The sequence below is a fragment of the Mobula birostris genome, chromosome 31 (genome assembly GCF_030028105.1).
Source record: "Mobula birostris isolate sMobBir1 chromosome 31, sMobBir1.hap1, whole genome shotgun sequence".
Lineage (NCBI taxonomy): Eukaryota > Metazoa > Chordata > Chondrichthyes > Myliobatiformes > Myliobatidae > Mobula > Mobula birostris.
In genome coordinates, this window is record NC_092400.1 from 23,634,813 (window position 1) to 23,650,914 (window position 16,102).

The 16,102-nt window shown below is 41.7% G+C and overlaps 1 protein-coding gene across 3 annotated transcripts in view; it reads right to left on the minus strand.

The window, feature by feature from the left end:
• The window catches only part of rhbdd3 (rhomboid domain containing 3), an 83,287-nt gene that overhangs the window by 54,301 nt on the left and 12,884 nt on the right, over positions 1-16,102 (minus strand). For all 3 annotated transcript variants that reach the window (XM_072247707.1, XM_072247704.1, XM_072247705.1), the window contains exons 2-3: positions 13,101-13,496; positions 10,314-10,470 (exon numbers count right to left, since the gene is read on the minus strand). In XM_072247707.1, the coding sequence (XP_072103808.1) occupies positions 10,314-10,470; positions 13,101-13,496 (553 nt within the window). The remainder of the gene's footprint in view (positions 1-10,313; positions 10,471-13,100; positions 13,497-16,102) is intronic.

Here is a 16,102-nt window from a genome sequence, read left to right on the forward strand (position 1 = left end):
ATCTGGATAATGTCTTGCTCTTGGCATCAACAAGTCTGACACCCAATAATGAGAAGCTTTCAAGCAACAAACAGCATCAAGTTTCACAGTGATTTATCGACGTTTTGCATTAAAAAAAATTATTATACTTAATTATACTCAATTATTATTATACTCAAAAATTATTATACTCAATGCATCATGTTCATACGTTTTATGTTTATAGATTTTTTGTGTTCTTTTAATAGATTCAAAAGATGCCTTGATTGAAATAAATTGCAACTAAACTGAGTTCTTTGGTTACTAATTGGCATCCTTGGTTAAGCACAAATGATTTTCCAGCATGCGTTATTCATTCATTTGAGGCAAAACATAACTAGATGTACTTAAATGGATAATTCCCATATTTCAAGTTTTTTATGGCATTTATCTAGCCCACCGTCCACTCATTAATACGCGATCCGGCCCACAGAGGCAAAAAGGTTGCCAACCCCTGTTCTATCAGGTTGTAAAGTACCACTTCTAAACTTGAGATTAAGAACAGATCACAAACTTTGTGGGCTGTCAGTTGCTTGATTACTCTAGCTACCATGCATCAAACACTAGATGACTGGTTTGAATTACACCAAAAATACTCCGTGTAAACCAAACTTTGAACTTGAAGACAGTTCAAAAAGAAACTCCAAGACATGAGGTGGCATGAAGCAAAATTTAATTGAAGTAATCGTAAACTGAAATCAAGTGGCACTCATGGGAGACTTTCTCCTGGATGGAGACAATTCCAGCACAAAGGGGAATGTTGGTTATTGTCAGAAGAGTTCATTTGAGAAAGATCAAGGACTCCACCATCTTCAGCTGCTATATCAGTTAATTTCCCCTCACCATCAGAAGTGTTTGCTTAACAATGTGCCCCATTAACAATTCTTCAGTCAGTGTCCGCAAGAAACAAGACTTGGGCTACGTCCACACTACGCCAGATAATTTTGAAAACGCCAGTTTCGAGTAAAAACGACAGGCGTCCACACTAAGTGTTTTTTCAGAATATCTCTGTCCACATTAGACAGATATTTGGGCGAATGGCCTCCTTCTGGGCATGCGCAGGACACACAGAAAACAAGTGAAGAGGAAACGGTATACTTGGTGCGCGTTTGTCCAGTTATGGAGTAGAAAAAGTTAAAAGGAATTGCTCTTGGCTCTCGCGCAGGAGGACTTAAAACTAAAACTCAAACAAAAACAAATACTGGAGTGCATGGAGGCAACCGACAGGGAGTTCACGGACAGTATGACCCAGCTGACGACGAACACTGAAAAACTGACTAACTCTGTTGCATTAATAAAGCACCTTGTTAAATGTATAAAACATAGAAACATAGAAAATAGGTGCAGGAGTAGGCCATTCGGCCCTTCGAGCCTGCACCGCCATTCAGTATGATCATGGCTGATCATCCAACTCAGAACCCTGTACCAGCCTTCTCTCCATACCCCCGATCCCTTTAGCCACAAGGGCCATATCTAACTCCCTCTTAAATATAGCCAATGAACTGGCCTCAACTGTTTCCTGTGGCAGAGAATTCCACAGATTCACCACTCTCTGTGTGAAGAAGTTTTTCCTAATCTCGGTCCTAAAAGGCTTCCCCTTTATCCTCAAACTGTGACCCCTCGTTCTGGACTTCCCCAACATCGGGAACAATCTTCCTGCATCTAGCCTGTCCAATCCCTTTAGGATTTTATCTGTTTCAATAAGATCCCCCCTCAATCTTCTAAATTCCAATGAGTATAAGCCTAGTTAATTCAGTCTTTCATCATATGAAAGTCCTGCAACCTTCTTTGTATTCCCTCTATGGCAAGGATGTCTTTCCTCAGATTAGGGGACCAAAACTGCACACAATACTCCAGGTGTGGTCTCACCAAGGCCTTGTACAACTGCAGTAGTACCTCCCTGCTCCTGTACTTGAATCCTCTTGCCATGAATGCCAGCATACCATTCGCCTTTTTCACCGCCTGCTGTACCTGCATGCCCACTTTCAATGACTGGTATATAATGACATCCAGGTCTCGTTGCACCTCCCCTTTTCCTAATCGGCCACCATTCAGATAATAATCTGTTTTCCTGTTTTTGCCACCAAAGTGGATAACCTCACATTTATCCACATTAAATTGCATCTGCCATGAACTTGCCCACTCACCTAACCTATCCAAGTCACCCTGCATCCTCTTAGCATCCTCCTCACAGCTAACACTGCCGCCCAGCTTCATGTCATCCGCAAACTTGGAGATGCTGCATTTAATTCCCCCATCTAAGTCATTAATATATATTGTAAACAACTGGGGTCCCAGCACTGAGCCTTGCGATACCCCACTAGTCACTGCCTGCCATTCTGAAAAGGTCCCGTTTATTCTCACTCTTTGCTTCCTGACTGCCAACCAATTCCCTATCCACATCAATATCTTACCCCCAATACCGTGTGCTTTAAGTTTGCACACTAATCTCCTGTGTGGGACCTTGTCAAAAGCCTTTTGAAAATCCAAATATACCACATCCACTGGTTCTCCCCTATCCACTCTACTAGTTACATCTTCAAAAAATTCTATGAGATTTGTCAGACATGATTTTCCTTTCACAAATCCATGCTGACTTTGTCCGATGATTTCACCGCTTTCCAAATGTGCTGTTATCACATCTTTGATAACTGACTCTAGCATTTTCCCCACCACCGATGTTAGGCTAACCGGTCTATAATTCCCTGGTTTCTCTCTCCCTCCTTTTTTAAAAAGTGGGGTTACATTAGCCACCCTCCAATCCTCAGGAACTAGTCCAGAATCTAAACATGTCTGCATCAGTGTTATCTTGTATTTCCATACAATGTTACATCAGGCTGTTACACATCTATTGTCAGAGGAGTACCTGCATAAATAGGTAAGCCACCTTGGTTCTTGGTTCTTGATCCTCCAAAATATTCCGCATGGAATTTAAACTGGAGGTGGCGGAGGGCGTTTTCTGTCCTTACCTTCATACGAGCAAGGACAGAAAACAGGGCAAAGTGAGTATACTTATTTATTCAGTAAGCTATGGGTCAAAATATTTGGTGAGTACATTTTTAACTCTTCTGGCTTCAGTCTCGTTGCCGTCTGTTCTGAAATTGTTAGGTTCTGCGAAGCGCAGAATCAAATATCACTGTGATGATTGTACGCTCCAGTATCAATTGTTTGGCGACAATAAAGTAATAATAATAATAACAATAAAACAATGAAATGCCGCGCTGCCACCATCTGTTCCGGTACACCCTGACAGCAGTTTAAAAAAGCTCCGGTTACCCCGTACACACTGCAACTGATATTGGGCGTTTTCAGATTTATTCACTCTGGAGACCATTTCTGAAAATCTCTGTTTTCGGGGGATGAAAACGCCGTTTTAGTGTGGACAGAGGGTCAAAACGAAGAGAAAAAGCTTCATTTTCAAAATTATCTGGCGTTGTGTGGGTATAGCCTTGGAAAACATCCTGGTCTGATCCAATTAGTGGTATGACACGGTGCCATGTAAATAGCAGTCAATGACCATCACAAACAAGAGTGCTGAACTGTGTCTCTTTATATTTAAAGGTTTAACAATCAGCATACTCTCTCACCCATGACAGATGATCACCACAGGTCAGGAACTTAAGGTGAGCATTCACAAACAACGCTGGGGTAACCACCACAGAGACAGAGTCTCCAGCTTCTAAATAACAAAAGCCTTTCAGCATCTTCAAATTGTGTCAGAAATGTGTTCCCGGCTTGCCTGCATGTGTGTAGCCTCAGCTACATTCAAGTTCAATATCATCCAGGAAAAAAATACCTGGCTTGTAGCCCAGCCTATTCAAAACTGCCGCATAATAGACAACACCCTGTTGGACCTCCTATGCATTCTCTACAATACAATAACGTCCTTACTATCAGAATGTTGCAACAGTACCAAAACATTCCTGCTCTTATATTCTATGGCTGAGCTAACAGGTATTCTGTACATCTATTCACCCTGTTAAACAATAGTGTCACCTTCAGGGATTCTTGTACGTTAAGATCTGTGTTGCTCAGTGCTCCATTGGGTCCTATTATTCATTGCGTCCTACCCTTATTGTTGTTCAGTCATTAAATTGAGTCCAACTCTTCGTGACCTCATGGACCATAGGGTCCATAGGGTTTTCATGGCAAGATACAAAAGTAGATTGCCAGGCTTTTCTTCCACACAGATACTGCTGCTGCCCAGGTTGGGAGCCGGCTGGGTTTGAACTCAGGACCATCTGTGTTCAAATCCAGTGCTGATGCCACTACACCGCCAGCTTATTCCATATTCCCAAATGCACGCTCACACTTATCAGTAGCAAATTTGTTCTACCATTGCTCAGCCTATCTTGCCAACTCATCAATATTGGCTTATACACTAAGACTACTCTCTTCGATATCAATAATACCATCAATCGTCACGCCTTCTGAAAATTTACTAACCTTACTTCCTATATGCACGCCCATATTATTAGTGTATATAGCAAACAGAAAGAGACACAGCATCAGCCCCTGTGGGGCACTACCGGTAAGAATTTACAACCACAAAAACAACATTCCACTATCACTGCAACCTATTGCCAAGACAATTTTGGATTCATTTGGCCAACTTGTCCTGATCCCATGGCAACTAACATTTTGGACCAGACTCCCACGTGCAACCTTGTCAAAGGCCTCAATTAAGTTCACGGAGATTTTCTTTGAAAGATTCAAGCAGAAAAGTGTGTGTCTCCGTCTCCTTCTCCTTCTAACAAAGCAACACTGAATATCTTGATTAATTCCAAATGTACTTTAATCCTGTCCTTCAGAGGTTCTTCCAATAGCTTCCTTTCCACGGAGGCCTCTTACCCTCCTTGAGTAAACGTACGACATTTGCTTCCCTCCAAGCAGCTGGCTCCTCTCCTATGGAAAGTGAACATCTGAAAGCACTTTCTGAGGAAGCTTAAACAAGCATCACTCCCCACTAACATCTTAACTACATTCTACAGAGGCGTGGTTGAGAGTGTGCTGACCTTTTGCATCACAACCTGGTACTCCAGCTGCAGTGCTGTCGACAAAAAAGCCTTGCAGAGGGTGGCTAGAGGAGCAGAGAAGGTTACTGGGGTCTCCCTACCTTCTGTCCAAGACCTCTTTCAGAGTCGATGCCTCCAGAAGACACGGTACATCATTAAAGACCCCTCACACCCTCTCCATGAACTGTTTGTTCGTCTGCCATCAGGCAAACGTTACAGGAGCATCAAAACTAAAACCACAAGGCTACTAAACAGCTTCCTCCCACAGGCAGTCAGACCACTAAATAGCTGCTCTACCTGACTCTGCTTTGGACACTTTTAACTTGCACTGGACACTTATAACTTGATTTTAACTGACATGTGGCTGTTGTGTTTTACTATTTATTGTTATGTTTATTATTTAGTGTTGCGTTTGTTACGTTATGATTGCACTTCTCCTGGGAAACGCTGTCTCATTCTGCCCTGCACAGCTGATGTACGGTTAGAATGACAATAAAGTTTTTTGAATCTTGAATCTCTGAATCAGAGCAAATTCTCATGTTGTCTCTCATACAACTGGTGCCATTAGTTTTTCTTTCTGATAAATTCTGGAGAAGGCACTATCAGTTCACAAATAAAGAAATTAAAACACATTTTCACCAATCCTTTAGATTGCAGGTGCATCCATCTATGAGAGTGTTAGAAGGGAGCACAGCACAGTTTCTGTGAAGACAGTTTCATCCTTACACCAGGAATATCCTTCATAGTTCTACTAGCATGTAAATACCATGGATTGGAAACTAATCTGATGTTTTAAGTCTGGGGTCCATGAGTTGCTGTGGGCCATTAGTGGCAGCAGAATGGCAGACAACCACAATATTTATCAGCATTGCCCAACATATTCCTAAACCAATTACCTTCAGCCTAAAAAATTGAAGAAAGTAGGAGGGCAAGTGTCTAAAATAAGGTATTAACCTGACAAGCAGCAGCACAAGATTATACAGCACCACAACTGCAGGATCAGACCAAACGTGTTACACCCAGCTATGAGAATGCTGGATAATTAAAACAAGTAACGGGAGAAGATTGTTCTGCATGTCCCTGACCTCAAGGAATGCTAAGCCCAAACAGTGAGCGTCCAAGACTAGTTAGAACAATGCATCTCAGCTCCTTCCTGAAGTTCTCCCATCACAAAGAATCTATCTTCCACCAATTTATTTATTTATTGAGATACAGCAAGAATTATGCCCTTCCAGCCCTTTGAGCTGCGCCGCCCAGCAATCCGATTTAATCTGAGCCTAGTCACGGGACAATTTACAATGACCAATTAACCTACTAACTGGTACGTCTTTGGGCTGTGGGAGGAAACGGGAACACTGGGAAGTAGTGGGACTCCCACGGCAGTCACGGGGAGAACGTAGAAACTCCTTACGGGCTGCAGCGGGCGCATATGCCAAGTGGATACAGCAAAGGCAAGTAAGCAAGAGCCAATTGTAGATGCCTACCTTGTTACTCTAAGTTCGTCCATACTTCTCCATGTCTGTGGAGTTATTGTTGGCCTGCTCTGTATCCTTTCTGCACGGTAATTAAGCTCTACTTCGATCCCCACAACAAACTGTGCCTTTCATGCACATTATTCCAGCACGGATAAAACACTGCTATCCACCCTATTATATGGGATTAACAAGGTACTGCCCCTCAAAAGAAGCAAGACATATCTGATCCAAATAACTGCTGCCTTTACGTGATGGAACCAATGGGAATTCTATGAAATGGCACTAAGTCCTAAATCTGAGCAAGAAATCAATCTTTGCTGATACAATTAGACTTTGACCCTGTGTTAAAATTTAGCAAACGGGCTGTTTACATTTTCAGTTTGTTACCAAGAGTGCAGCTTACCTATCATTGTGTTACTAAATGTATTTCATTCTGAAACCACGCTAGCTAGCAAAATTCTGTCCCATCATTGTCTTGTGGTTTTGTCCTTTACAATGAGTTCAGCTTTAAAATCAGTGATGTTGTGGTATCATTGCAAGGATGGAACAATGCGTCCTGCAAACAAGTTCCACTACGTAAAGTAATTGAACAATGCATTGGTGTTACCTTACTCGTATTTCAGCAACAGTTACAAATCAGGAAATACTTTTCTGGCTGCAATCCAAGAACAAGTATTACAACAAAATGCCATTGCACAAACACGAGAGCCTCTGTATATGCTGGAAAGCCAAGGCAACATGCACACAAAGTGTTGGAGGAACTTAGCAGATCAGGCAGCATTTATGTGTAATGTCTTGGTTACGATTTCTACTGCTATGCTGTGAGGTATTTTATTGTAGCAGTTTTCTGTAAAAGCAGTGTGCCCCGCCGGAAAATGTGCTTTGGCTTCTGCTGAAGGAGCCATGTTGTCCAACATAGGAATGCTGCACCAGTCGATCAGGATTACAGGATGTGAGGGAAGGTTTCAGAGAGCCGAGGGGAAGAGTTTTCTGAAGGGCAGTAGTCTGGTTTGAGGTCTTTTGGTGGGAACTGCAGAGCGGGGCACAAGGGACGATGCCGCAGAATGCCGTTGGAAGGAGAGTCCTCATTGCGAGGTGTGCATTGTGTAGATGAATGGCTCCAAGGAGGAAGGGCCAATACTCCTGAGAGAGAGCCAGTTCATTCGAGATGGGCTTCGAGGGAAGTTCTGAATGTTCGCGCAGACCATGGGTCCAGTGCCTAAGTAGATACAGCCCGACTACTCCAGAACGAGCTCCAACGTTTATGTGAACTTTGGACTGGTTTAACTGTAATGGGCCTCTTTATTTTTCTTTTTTTTTTCTGTAACTGTTCATTAAAGTTGAAAATTTGCTCAATATATTTTCTTTATAATTTTATACTGGTGTACGATCTGTCATTTCTGGGCTACTGATAGCTGTGTGTGGGCAGTATTTATGCAGCATTCACTACAACCTACGTTCCTTAATTGGAATATCCTAACTTTCCCGTTTGGTTGAACCCCAAATCGTACCTAAACGTATATTGTTTATGAAAGGTGGCCTTCTCACCGCCCCGTCATCTGTCTGTTAGCAAAGTTAGCCAAGTTTGTATACGAGCTCCGACGACAGGGTAGCATATGGAAAGGAATGAATCAATGTTTCAGGCCAAAACCCTCCATCAGGAATCAGACACTATACTTCCAAAAAATACACAAACACTGTATTTCCAAAAATAATCATGCAGAGGTTTCACCAATAGTTCTGTGAGTAACACCAAGTCCTTAATAAGGTCGACGATCTTAGTTGAAGAGGCAGCAAACCAGATAGTGCTGCCCTGCCTACTGCGCAGGCTCAGAAGTTGGAGCTTGCCCACTAAGTTGTTTTCCAGATCGAGCCGACCTCCCACAACCAAGAGGTATCCAGCAAGGTAAGGAGGGATTCCAGATGTGAGTACCACTAAAGCCCCATCCCCAAAATACTCCCAGCAGCTTTTGACAGCTCGTCACTGTCAGAGATTCAAAAACTTGCCAAATACATTTAAATAAGAATTTAAAATTACCTAAAACTTCTAAGAGAATAAATACAATTTTAAAAGAATGGGCAGTATTAACAAGTAAGGAAGAACATTAAAATGAGGTGGAAAAATTCAATCACTTACCTGTAGTTATATTTGGTTTTAGGCTTGGAAATGCGATAAATTAATCATACGCTCAGCAGCCATAGACCAGAAGGGTTAGGAGTAGAATTAAGCTATTCAGCCCATCATGTCTGTTCCATCCATTGAGATAAATCTAAAGCGCATCCAGCCATTCATTAGAGTACTCTGCTGCTGTAATGAACTCAGCAGCCACACAAGAGATCAGTACCTTGTCATCCAACCTCCAGTTTAGCTTGGACCTTCATACTTGGGTACGTGGTTGTCGGCATCTGAGAAATACTGAAGCCCCAGGGACTGATAACTGTCACTTAAATTTTGCCAGGCTGGAATGCTGGACCTGGCTTCTCCTGGTAGTCAAAACGTCAGAGGGGTGGACAAAATTGGAACTGAATTGCATCTCATATTTGTGGTCAAGATTCATAGATATGTTATTAGGGAGCACCTACAGTGGTATACTGCATGCTGAGGTGAAGACCTACAGGTGAGACATAAGTAACCTTGGTGTAGCACTGGGGTCCTTACCCTTTTTTATGCCATGGACCCCTTTGGCAGTCCGGTGAAGCCTATGGACCCCTTCTCAGAATAGTGTTTTGAAATATATAAAACAAAATGCATAAAATTACAAAATAAATCAATTATATTGAAATACACATCAAAATACTACTGTGGTTTTCTTGCCTACATTCATAATAGAAGGGAATGATAGATTAGTGAAAATAATTTTTTTCCTATCCGAGTTCACGGACCCCAGGTTAAGAACCAGTGGAGTAAGAAGAAAACTGTAGTAGGCTCAGGCATGTTCTTCTAAACAATAACATATTTTTCAAGGAAGTAACCATTAAAATCTGTGAATAGATCTAAAAGACCAACCTCCGACCTGATCAATTTAGGATCATCCATTTTAGGCCCAGTCAGAGCCCATGGTCCACTTCAGTTCCCAAGGTAGTTGTGAAAGGGAGACATTGAGGATGGTTAGACACATTCAGCTGCAAAAAGTGTGATTGTGAGAAGATCACAGAGTGACCGGAGGCTGCATTGAGCACAAAGGAATCAAAAAGGAATATTGCTTCTCTGCAATGGTGGTGTCCTTGTAGTACCAGGCAGTATGGAAACTGTACTTCCCTCAGTCACAGGACTCTGAAGAGAGTGGTGCGGACAGCCCAGCACACCTGTAGGTGTGAACTTCCTACTATTCAGGACATTTACAGAGACGTGTGTAAAAAGTGCCCTAAGAATCATTGGGGACCTGAGTCACCCCAACCACAAACTGTTCCAGCTGCAACCATCCGGGAAACGGTACCGCAGCATAAAATCCAGGACCAGCAGGCTCTGGGATAGCTTCTTCCACCAGGCCATCAGGCTGATTAATTCACACTGATACAACTGTATTTCTATGCTATATTGATGGTCCTGTTGTACATATTATTTATTACAAATCACTATAAATTGCACATTACACATTTAGATGGAGACGTAAGAAAGATTTTCGCTCCTCATGTATATGAAGGGTGTAAGTAATAAAGTCAATTCAATTCAGAGCCAATCGAATGCCAACCATTGAGTGAAGATTAGAGAGAAACGTGTACATATAAAGTACCTCTGCAACATTTTTAATCAATATTGTAAACAGACAAAGTATTAAACAACTAAGTTAAATATTGTGCTTACCTCTCAGTATTACTTGTGACAGTAAGACGATATTGGGCTGGAGAGAAGGTAAATGGAATCCAGGAATTATGTTGCAAAAATCTACAGATAGCCAGTCTTTCAACATATTCTACCACAAAGTCTGGCAACTCCAACCAAAATAAAAACCTGTAACTATCTGAATAAATAATGTCAAGGTCATTCAAGTAATAAAACACTGAGTAGCCAAAGTGTAGTGGTTAGTGGTCAGGACATTGGAGTTCAGAGTTCATTTCTGGCCTCATCTGTAAGGAGTTTGTCTGTTCTCCCCGTAACCAAGTGAGATTCCTCCTGATGCTCCAATTTCCTCCCACAGTCCAAAGACGTACCGGTTAGTAGGTCAATTGGTCAATGTGAATTTCCCCATGATTAGGTTGGGTGGGTTGCTGGCAGTGCGGCTTGAAGAGCCAAGAAAAGCCTATTCTACACTGCAACTCTAAATAAAAATCAATAAAGCTGACTTTTACCCTTCAAATTTGCACCTCTTATTTGCATTAAGGTAGCTTTGACTTCAAGTGCTTTTAGAAAGATAAGTTGCAGAAGGTTAAAAGTTTTACTTGCTCTGATCACATGATTGATTCTGACAGGTTGGGGATTCCTGTCACAGTAAAGGAGTGCACCTTATAACTTGGAGCAAATCACCAGTATCAGGAATATATTGGAGCAAGTGATGCTGTGGAAATAGTATCAAAAAGGAATATTGCTTCTCTGCAATGGTGGTGTCCTTATAGTACATTGTGGTTAATTTAAAATTCAACATACTATATAAATTTTGAAAAGTCGTGGGTATCTTGAACAACTTTTGTTCTTCTTTCCAAATAAACAAACTAAGTGATCCTCTACTTCCTGCAGCAGAATGGGAAACCCAAGTCTGAATGTGGAGCAGACCAAGGAAATGATTGTAGACCTTAGGAAGGTGTAGATGAACCAACCCCCTCTACGCATAATTGGCTCCTCTGTAGAAGAGTTAAGTGCACCAAGTTCCTGGGAGTTCATATCACCTCACCTGGTCCCTTAATATCAACTCCCTGAATAAGGCAGCACAGCAGCACCTCCACTTCCTAGGGAGATAGTGGCAAGCGAGGCTCCCCCCATCCCTCAACTTAACTGGAGCACCATTGACAAGCTGCATCTCCATCTAGTATGGGAGCAGCCGAGCATCAGATCAGAAGTCCCTACTGTGAGAACTGCCAAGAGGAATAGGGGTCACCGTACCATCCATCGGGGACATTTATCAGGAGTGCTGCATGCATAACGCCCTTAGTATTATCCCAGGACGCCACCCATCCATCTAGCTTCCACTTTGACATTATACCATCAGGCAGGAGATTCCAATGTAAAAAGAATGGTCAGGTTGGGAAACAGCTTCTTCCCACAGGCCATTAGGCTTCTGAGCTCCCTGTTGTATTGCATTTGAAGTGTCACCGGTTAATCTATACAGTAACTGACAAATTTAGTTTATGCACTTTACTTTATTTCTGCACAATTCATTTATAGATTTAATTTTTACTTTCCTAAGTTATTGTGTGCTATGTGTAATACTGTGCTCTACACCCTGGTCTGGAGAAACATTGTCTTGCTTGGCCATATACATGTATATAATTAAATGACAATAAACTTGACTTGACTTTCTCCATTACAGCGACATCTAAAACCAGGGGAATAAAGTTTAAGGTATTGAGTGTGAGGGTTGGAGAGGATCTGAGGAATATTTTTCTTCATCCAGAGGGTCATAGCAATCTGGAAAACACTGCCTGGACAAGTGTTTAAATCACCAAGACATTGACAGCAATGGACCAAGTGCTTGTAAATGGGATTAATGTAGATGGGTAATCGAGGGGCTGAAGGGCCTTTTCTGTGCTGTATGACTCAATGATTATTATTGATGAGTCACTCAAAGTATTTGAAAGACATTTCTCAAATCTTCCTACAAGGAACCCCTGCAGCACTTTCAGGAGAGGTGGGAAAAACACCCGGAACAAATCTAATGTGCTGCCTAACCCAGATCATAAATCATGTTTTGATATTTTCACTGTTTTTAGTAATAATATTTTAAATTACTAGATAGTTGAATAGAAGCCAACGCCCACATCTCCTACGTGAATTACTTTGAAAGCTCTAAATGAAGTTTCAAACCTGGAATCCTTTGGATATACACGATCGGCTTTCAATGTTTAGCTGTGACTCAGGGGGCACCATTCCCACCACTAAATTAGAAGGGTCCAGCTTCAAGCCAAACTCCAGAGATTTGTGGTCAAAGCTCTGGGGCAATATTGAAAGAAGGGCTACTCTGTTGACAGTACCATCTTTCAGATGAAATGTTAGACTAAGGTGTCTTCTACAGTCTCCAGATGAATGCAATTCATTCCATGGAAACAGATCAAGGGACCTTTGGTATCAAAGTCATGTCACTAAGAAGTACAAAAAACCTCCTGTCTATGAATTGGCTGCCAGATCTCCTTCAATACAACAGTGACTACAGTTACGAAGTACAGGTCGACCTTCACTAATCCGGCACCATTGGGACCTGAGGAGTGCCGGATTAGTGAAAATGCCAAATTACAGAAGGGTCACATTAAGCATATCAGTGCCAGATTATCGAAGGAACCGAATTACAGGTTGTCGGATTAGTGAAGGTCAACCCGTACTTAATTAGCTATGGAACTCATAATGGTATCTATTAAGCGGCCTAAACGGCAATATATAAAGTACTTTAACAAAAACTGAATACAATGTAGATCTGAATTACTGTACAATCAGAAAGGATACAGAGCAGACCAACAATAACTCCACAGATATGGAGAAATATGGAAGAACTTGGAATAACAAGGTAGGCAACTGCGAGGAGTATCCAAGGCACTGCTGCTGGACGGATTCCTGCTGCAGTGAAGGTCCGTTTCATTTCTGAACTACAGCAGCTTAGTGTCACCATAGCAAAATGAACACTCGTGAAACCACACACTGCTGTTTCTTCCAAGCTTAATAGTTTGCCCAAAAGCAGATAAAAAATTGCAGAAAAGACAGCAAAAATGATGGCGAGGTAAATGTATCGGATGGTACCCAACTGTTCCTCCAGATGGCTGCTCAGAAAAATTAGGAACACTACGTTGACGAGTAAAGTAAATATATTGTCATGACAGAAGCAGTAGCTCAGTAAACGGTGCACTGCAGGAATAAAACAGAATATTAGTTAATTTAATTCAACTAATGAGGCATGCTTTTGTTAAACATTGTTAGATACTTATGCAATATGCTACCATACGTCTTTTCTAACAAATTCATAAAATCTGACATTTACAGTGCACTTCTTGTAACATCAACAAAGTCTCCGGAGAGCTACTGAAGCTAGAGGATCTAGAAGTGTTTTATTCAACAAAAAAGAGCAGCAGGCACAACATTGAGACCCTCTTGGAGGAAGAAGTCTCCTGACCCTATATTACATGACATTGTTATATGCTAAAGATCAAAGGCATCAGTCGGATAATTTTATAGTTACACCGTATGTACAATGTTTCCTTTGAATTACATATAGTTTCCACACATCTCCTTCTTCGCACCCACACTCCAGACACCCAAAATGAACATTAATCAGTGTTGTCTGGCTTGCAATCAGCTCCAGAAGAACTATTGTTCAGGACTGCATTTTAAATTCAATCTACAATACATGTTCATGTCTGGAGATTGGTTGCTGGTGAAATTAATATTTGTTATATACCTTGACTCCAGAGTACACCTCAACACTTCATCTTAAGTTCAGATCCCATCATAGATCAAACGCAGTGAGCCTCAAGGGCTCTTCCTTGTTGAAATTCAAGATCTTTCCCTGGTTGAACCTGAATGCTTAGATAATGGTAAGATCAAACGGCAAACGAGCTTTTTGAACAAAATGCTGCTTGTGCCACTTGCCGGTAAGGACAAGATTAGGATAATTTGGCAGATGGAAGTGTAGTTGAGAAACTGGTGCAGAGGGCAGGGTTTCAGATTTTTGGATCATTGGGATCTCTTCAGGGGAAGATATGACCTGTACAAAATGGGCAGGTTATGCCTGAACCTAGGGAGGGGGTGCCAATATCCTTGTGGGCAGGTTTCCAAGAGCTGTTGTGGAGAGGTTTAAACTAATTTGGCAGGGAATGGGAACCAGGAATGACAGGCAGATGATAAGGGACAATAGTAGTCAGTTGCAGTGTAAAAGGGGGAGCAATATCAAAAAGGGTGACAGATACAGGACTGAAGGTGCTGTATTTGAATGCATGCAGTTCACAGAATAAGGTAGATAATCTTGTAGAGCAGTTAGAAATTGGCAGGTCTGTCATTTTGGGCATCACTGAGTCGTGGCTGAAACAAGATTATAGTTGGGAGTTTACTATCCATCTTGAATCAAAAATAGAGTTGGGTAGGTAGAGGGGTGGCATGGCACCATTGATTTAAAAAAAATGAAATTAAGTCCTTAGGAAGAGGTGACATAAGTTCGGAAGATGTAGAATCCTGGTGGGTAGAGTAAGTAAACTGCAAAAGTAAAGGGACCCTGATGGGAGTTACTGTATATACAGGCCTCCAAACAGTTGCCAGGATATGGGCTACAAATTACAACGGGAGACAGAAAAGGCATGTCAACAGGGCAATGTTACAATAGTCATGGGGGATTTCAAAATGCAGGAAGATTGACTAAATCAGGCTGGTGCTGTATCCCAAGAGAGTGGATTTGTAGAAGGCCTACAAGACAGCTTTTTAGAACAGCTTGTGGTTGAGCCCACTAGAGGAACAGCTATTCTGTATTGCATGTTATGTAATGAACCAGCCTTGATTAGTGAGCTTAATGTAAAGGAACCCTTAGGAGGCAGTGATCATGATATGATAGAATTCATGTTGCAATTTGAGAGAGAGAGAGAGAGAGAGAGAGAGAGAGAGAGAGAGAAAGAGAGAGAAGCTAAAGTCAGTTGTATCAGTATAACAGTGGAGTAAAGAGAATTACAGAGCAATCAGAGAGGTACTGGCCAAAGTTGATTGGAAGGGGACTAGCAGGGATGACAGCTGTGCAGCAATGGCTGAAGTTTCTGGGCACAGGGCAGAAACATCCCAAAGAAGAATAAGTATTCTAAAGGCAAGATGATGCAAGTGTGGCTGACAAGGGAAGTCAAAGCCAACGTAAAAGCCAGGGAGGGCACATAATAGAGCAAAAAGTAATGGGAAGTTACAGAATTGCAAAGCATTTAAAAACCAACAAAAGGCAACTAAAAAAGCTATCGGGGGGGGGGAGAGAAATATGAAGGTAAGCTAGCCAACGATATCAAAGAGGATACCAAAATTTTTTTCAGATATATAAAGAGTAAAACAGAAGCAAAAGTAAATATTGGACTGCTGTAAAATGACACTGGAGAGGTAGTAATGGAGGACAAAGAAATGGCAGATGAGCAGAATAAGTATTTTCCATCAGCTTGCACTACAGAACAAACTGGCAATATGCCAGAAGTTCAAAAGTGTCAGAGGCAGAAATGAGTGTAGTTGCTATTACTAAGGAGAAGGTGCTTGGGAAGCTGAAAGGTCTGAAGGTAGATAAGTCACCTGGATCAGTTGAACTATACTCCAGGGTTCTGAAGAAGATAACCCAAGAGATTGTGGAGGCACTAATAATGATCTTTCAAGAATCATTAATTTTTGAAATGGTTCCAGAGGACTGGAAAATTGCAAATGTCACTCCACTCTTCAAGAAGGGAGGAAGATAGAAGGAAGGAAACTATAGGTCAGTTGGCCTGACTTCAGTGGTTGGGAAG